This window comes from Bos mutus, chromosome 12, assembly GCF_027580195.1.
Source record: "Bos mutus isolate GX-2022 chromosome 12, NWIPB_WYAK_1.1, whole genome shotgun sequence".
In the NCBI taxonomy this organism is placed as follows: Eukaryota; Metazoa; Chordata; class Mammalia; order Artiodactyla; family Bovidae; genus Bos; species Bos mutus.
This window is the reverse complement of record NC_091628.1, coordinates 50,560,062-50,566,061: the sequence shown is the minus strand read 5'-3', so window position 1 is coordinate 50,566,061 and position 6,000 is coordinate 50,560,062. Positions and strand designations below refer to the sequence as shown.

The 6,000-nt window shown below is 36.9% G+C and overlaps 1 protein-coding gene across 1 annotated transcript in view; it reads right to left on the bottom strand.

The window, feature by feature from the left end:
- Window positions 1–890: 890 nt before the first annotated feature.
- The window catches only part of UCHL3 (ubiquitin C-terminal hydrolase L3), a 37,935-nt gene continuing 32,825 nt past the window's right edge, over window positions 891–6,000 (bottom strand). Inside the window, exons 6-7 of the mRNA XM_005891174.2 lie at window positions 1,709–1,767; window positions 891–1,101 (exon numbers count right to left, since the gene is read on the bottom strand). Coding sequence (XP_005891236.2) covers window positions 1,018–1,101; window positions 1,709–1,767 — 143 coding nt within the window. The 3' untranslated portion in view covers window positions 891–1,017. The remainder of the gene's footprint in view (window positions 1,102–1,708; window positions 1,768–6,000) is intronic.

The following is a 6,000-nucleotide window of genomic DNA, read 5'->3' as shown; positions in this document are numbered from 1 at the left end:
CTCTCCAACTCTGACCTCATCGCTTGGATTTCCCCCCTTACTTTCAATGCTCTGGTTATATGAACCTTTTTTTTTTTTTATCCTGGTCCTAAAACCCAGCAAGACTTGCCTACTTTAGGAACTCTGCAAGAAATAGTCCCTCTTCTCTTCCCCACCACCTTTCTATGACTAGCTATGTTTAGCTGCTCAGATCTCAAAGTTACCTCCCACAGAAGCCTTCTCTAACCACAATAACCTAAAAGATCCACTCAGTCACTAACACAAATCCAACTTTTTCTGTATAGCTGTTATTATTGGTATGTATCTTATTAATGTGCTTGTGTGTATGTGTGTGTAGGTTCAGTCGCCAAGTACTGTCTGACTCTTGACAACCTGATGAACTGTAGCCTGCCAGGCTCCTCTGTCCACGGGATTTTCCAGGCAAGAATACTGGAGTGGGCTGCCATTTCCTCCTCCAGTGGATCCTTCCAACACAGGGATTGAATCCGCATCTCTTGCCTGCATCTCCTGTATTAGCAGGTGGGTTCTTCACCATTTGAGCCACCTAGGAAGCTCCATTAATGTGCTTATCATTTGTCTGTTCTCACAGGAACATAAGCTTCATGACTATGGAACTTGCTATAATGTTCACTGTTACCTCCAGCCCCCAGAACAGTATCCAGCTCATTACAAATAGATAATGTCTGTTAAATAAATATGTATGTTCATACTGTGCATATGGAAATTGTGCCTGCGTACCAATACAGACTCTCCTATGAAATTCAAAGAGAATAAGAAAGATATTGCTAGTCATCCAAAAAGGCAAACCTTTCACAAGAAAGAAAGGGAAGAAAAGAATTGCAGCTTTAATTTGGGGCAAAAAATAATATAAAACACAGATTAAGTCAAAGTTTAGTTCACATAAAGTTTAATCAGTCAAGTTAATGAAAATATCAAAATTTGTGAGTTAGTGTCTGGCAGAGGAAATTTAATTTTGTTGCAAATAATACAGTATTTGGTGTTTCCATTCTGGATGGGCTATGCTGCAGAAAGAGCAATGGCATTGAATCTCAGTTCATCAGGGTCACGTTCCATAAACTTCTTGCAAACTTCTATGGCATCCTAGAGGGGAAAAAGACATAATCTTTCAGTTTAAAAACAGTTTTACTTACAGATTATACATAAAAATGCTTCATAGCTTCCTAATTCATAGTAATTTTATACCACAGACTACTTCTCTCAAATGCAAAATAACTCAGAGGACACCAGAAAAGTGAATAGCTGGGTGGCCTAATTTGCTTAGTACAAAAGTATGAGATATGTAAGTGTTCTTTCTTAAAAGGCTTTTAAGAAGCTTTTAACCTGAGAACTACATGTTTCATTGATTCTAAGCCATACAATTTGTTCATAAATTTTAAAATCTTTAAAATCAAGAAACAAATGATGGTACCTTGGATTTAATGAAACATGGGATACGATGTGTAATGCTTTCAATACTACTCTTGTTTTTTTTCACATTTGATACTTGTTTACACCAAGAGTTTTCCAAACCTCTTTCATTGGCTGTAGATTTTTAACACTAGTTCAAATTTTTCTTTTTGGATTTTTTTCCAGAAAGCCAGGACAAGAAGATATACAGAGAAAAGTTACACCAGTTCTCTTTAGAGATGTTTTAAAGATGACAAGAATATTAATGAACTGAAGGTGGGCCAACAGGTTTTACTGTTACCTCTAATAAAGTTTCATCACTAGTTTCCCCGTGGTTAATTGGAAATGGTTTCCGTCCATCTGTGGAAAAATAAACAGGTGAATGGCTAGTTGTTTGTAGAGGATACTATGCTTCTTAATAATATAAACAATTAATGACATTTATTTCATTTAGAAATTTTTCCAGCTGACCCAGAAATATCCTTTATCCATGCTGTTTTGTTCTATGTGGGATCTAATCAAGAATCACATATTTTATTCAGTTGTCCTATCTCTTTAGTCTCCATTAATTAAGAATGACAGGATAATGTACTAATACTTTCAACTTCCATTTTCCTCTTCCCATAGTGAGGCAAAAGTTAAAAGATAAAGTAATATCCTAGAACAAACCCTTTAAATGTGCTACATATGAATATTTTTAACACTAACGGTTATTTAGAACCTTGCTTACACGTTTGAATGTCTAACTTCATAAACACATGCTGTTAGAAATAAACACTATTGGCTTTAATTTCCTAAAAAGAATATGCAAGACTAATGTCAGCTTTTTAAAAATTACAACCATCAGAAATATAAGAAATTTCAGGACTTCCCTGGTGGTCCAGTGGCTAACTCTTCACATTCCCAGTTCAGGAGGCCTGGGTTCGATCCCTGGTCAGGGAACTAGATCCCACAAGTTGCAACTAGGAGTTCATATGCTGCAACTAAAGATCTGGCATAGCCAAATAAACATTTTTTAAAGAAGGAAATATACAAAATTTCTTTCTTCACTTTAAAGCCTTCTGATAAAGGGTCCTAAGTAAAACTGACATTTATGCCAATGAAAGGGAACCACTGCAACGTTTACATATTACTACTAGTAACCATGTACCAAGGCAGGAACACAGAACAACAATCTAAATAACCTAGGATTATTTTATTCAACACCAAGAGTATTATCACCTTGAATAAAGTAGTACTTTTTTAACACTATGAAAAAATGAAAAAGTTCAGAATTACATAAACTCATGCAAACCCAAAGTTAACTGATAGTCTATATCCAAGTCTATAATTTCAGATGTTTTATAAATGGCACTTCAAGCCATAAAACACAATCTCCTCTATAATTTCATGGCTTCGAAACATAATAATAATTTTTGAATCAATATGCATACATACTGATAGGCCTGGACTAAAAGACAGTACTTTTAAAGAAAAATATGAGTGAAAACGAACCAAGCAAACCAAAAAAGCAAAACAGGACAGTTATTAAATCCAGAGAAATAAAAAAGTGAAAAAGAAAAGTACATTAACTATGGCACATCTGAGAATAACATTTCTGTAGTCATAAAAATCTAAACAACTGTATATTGTATAACACAGGGATCTATGGTCAATATCTGGTAATAACCTACAATGAAAAATACTCTGAAAAATAATACATGTGTATATGTATAACTGAGTCACCTTGCTGTGCACCTGAAACACTCTAAGTCAGCTATACTTCAATAAAGTATATATATATTTTAAAAAAAGAATCTAAACAACTGTAACAACAGGGAAAAGTAAGTATGTACTTTGTGATTGGGAGACAGAAGTAGGTAAAGAGTGACAAAGGAAACAGATTCTTATCTTCATTGTGGGAGGCCCAGGAATAACAGATACCCCGCCTCTCCAGCCAGGATGAAATAATGTCCTGGACTAGGCTTTCCACTGAAAACAACTAAAGACCTGGACAAAATACCTGAAATGGTTGTTTTATAGACTGGGAAATATGTAACTCAGAACTGTTAGGTAAGCCCAACAGTAATACTAGCTCTCTTCCAGTGCATGAGAGGGAGACCCAAGCAGCCTACAGCCACTTTAATTAGGAGACCAAAGCAAAAGAGGGCAGAGTTTGAGGGGAGCAGAGTTCAAGGAGGCTGAGGCAGTTGGAATCTGCACAATGCCAGGAAGAAGGCAGCTACACACTTGGGAGAGCTCCGGCTATTTGTCTGCGCCAGGCCAGGATCAGGGGGCCAGGTGGGGGCGGAAAGCAGTGTGTCTGGAACGGAGCTTTAGGCTGAGCAGCCAAGAGCTTGTTTATATATCAGGGAAGGCGTAAGTCAGAAAATACATAAAGGACAATGAGAGCTAGATTTCCCCTGTTCAGGAAAGGAAGTCATAAATATGGTAACACTAGCACAAAATATATAATATTAGCTTAGAATTAGAAATGTAGATGTAAATAAATGCTCTTTAATATAGCGAAACATATAACTAATTGATTGTGTGTCCATGTATATTCTTATTCACACACAGGTGTCTATTTATATAATACATACAAGTATTTCCTAGCTCTGTCCTCTGAGAAAGCCTAAAAGTGACAGCATCTTAATAACAATGAGCACCCAGATCTTGGTTCTAATCATCATCTTCCAATAGAAAAAACCAGGGCTCCTTGGAGAAGGCTTAGGCATGGAAAATAAAAGATGAGCCAGGAAATGCTGTTCTACTAGAAAGTTAGAAAGAGCTCAAAGAATGACAGGGACAAATTAAAAGGACATATGCCAGGAACTACTTGAAGCCCTAAGGACAAGGACGGGATGATAAAAGAAACATGAATACTCAGTCCCTTCCATTAGTTAACCCTACAATTAGGTACAGAATGGACATATTAAAGGCTATCACTACCCTCTGTTGTATAATGGTCCTGCAGAGATTTACCTGTCCCATGTCTATAATCATACAGCCTGATTTTAAAAATTAAAGGTATTCAGAAATCACTTTTTCCTTAAAAACCATATGCTGTTCTCTTAACCACTATTTTCTATGAACTAACTCAATACTTCTCTTGTTCAACATTCCTTTTAAATTAGGAATTTGCATCAGGGCTACCACCAATTCCCCTTGCAATGAGTCAGTAACTGTCCATCTTAATTTTTCTTGTATTAATATTTATCCCTATCCTCTATGACATCTCAAAGATTCCCGCTATTCTTTAGAACTCAGAAATTCTTTTAAACTCATTTAAAGAATGTAATTCCCAAAGGGCTCTAATTCTCTATCAGCCACATTGATCATTCTTCCTGCTAAAGAATACTTGAACCAAACAAGACCTTAGTAGTTCTGCCTTTCTTTTCTGATGTTCTTACTTCAAGCCAATTTTAAGATCCTTTCATGTTGATCTTGGCGTGCTACAAAAGAGAACCATTCCTGCATATGTAGCCAACCCTTGATATATGTCTTTCCTTCCACTGCCCTTTAGCCTCTGAGCTCAGAGAGCCAGCTCATCAGTCAAACTGGGTTTTCAGACAATGTATTCCTTCCCACTGAGATAATCACAGATTTTTTTTCTTTTAAGTATCTTCAGTGTTGTTTGTTCTATTATTCAGCCTCCCATTCTGAAAGTCACCATTACATTTTTATAATCTCTGGTTATGGGTCATATTTATCACTCCTCTGGCCTTTCCTAAATCTATGAGAATGTGTCTGATCAGTCTCAGCACTCTCTTTAGACCTCCACTTCTACCAGTTATTCTTTTAAAAAAAAAAATATATATAAATATATATATTTATCTTTATTATTTCTTTTGGCTGTGCTGGGTCTTCATTGCTGTGTTCCTCTAGTGGCAAGCGAGGGCTCCTCTCTAGTTGCAGTACAAAGGTTTCTGTTGTTGAAGAGCAGAGGCTCTAGGATACTAGGACTTCAGTAGTTGCAGCACATGGGCGCCAACAGTTGTGGCTCCCGAGCTTAAGAGCACAGGCTCAACAGCTGGGGTGCACGGGCTTAGCTGATCTGCGTCATGTGTATCTTCCCAGAGGAGGAGCGGAACCTGTGTCTTCTGCATTGGCAGGTGCATTCTTTACCACTGAGACACCAGGGAAGCCCTACTAGTTATTCTTTAAGAGTGGAAACTAGCTTCCAGCAATCAGACATTTGAAATCCCCAATTCCTATTACATCTTATCTCTATGTAAGTTCCAAAGACTGAATTAAGAAAGCATATCTTCTAAATTGCCCCGCAGGTCTGTTATATACTCCCGTGACAATGACTTCATTTTAGCTTGATTTCCTACTCAAATCACTCTGCTACTGTAGATGATCCACAGGGTTGTACACTTCTTTCCTTTCCTTGTCCCCTTTAACAGAGCCCCTTCTTTTAAATAAATTATATGATTCTGTTGCTGTATTCCAAATATAGAATCCATCTAAATTTTATGGATCACGTCTACAGTCACACTCAGAGTCCTTTCTGAACTTTTCTGTCTTTAAATAAGTTAAGGAAAAGGAAAGCGTGAAAGTGTAAAGTTAATATTTAACAGCAAATGAGAAGAGAACTAAAAATCATGGTAT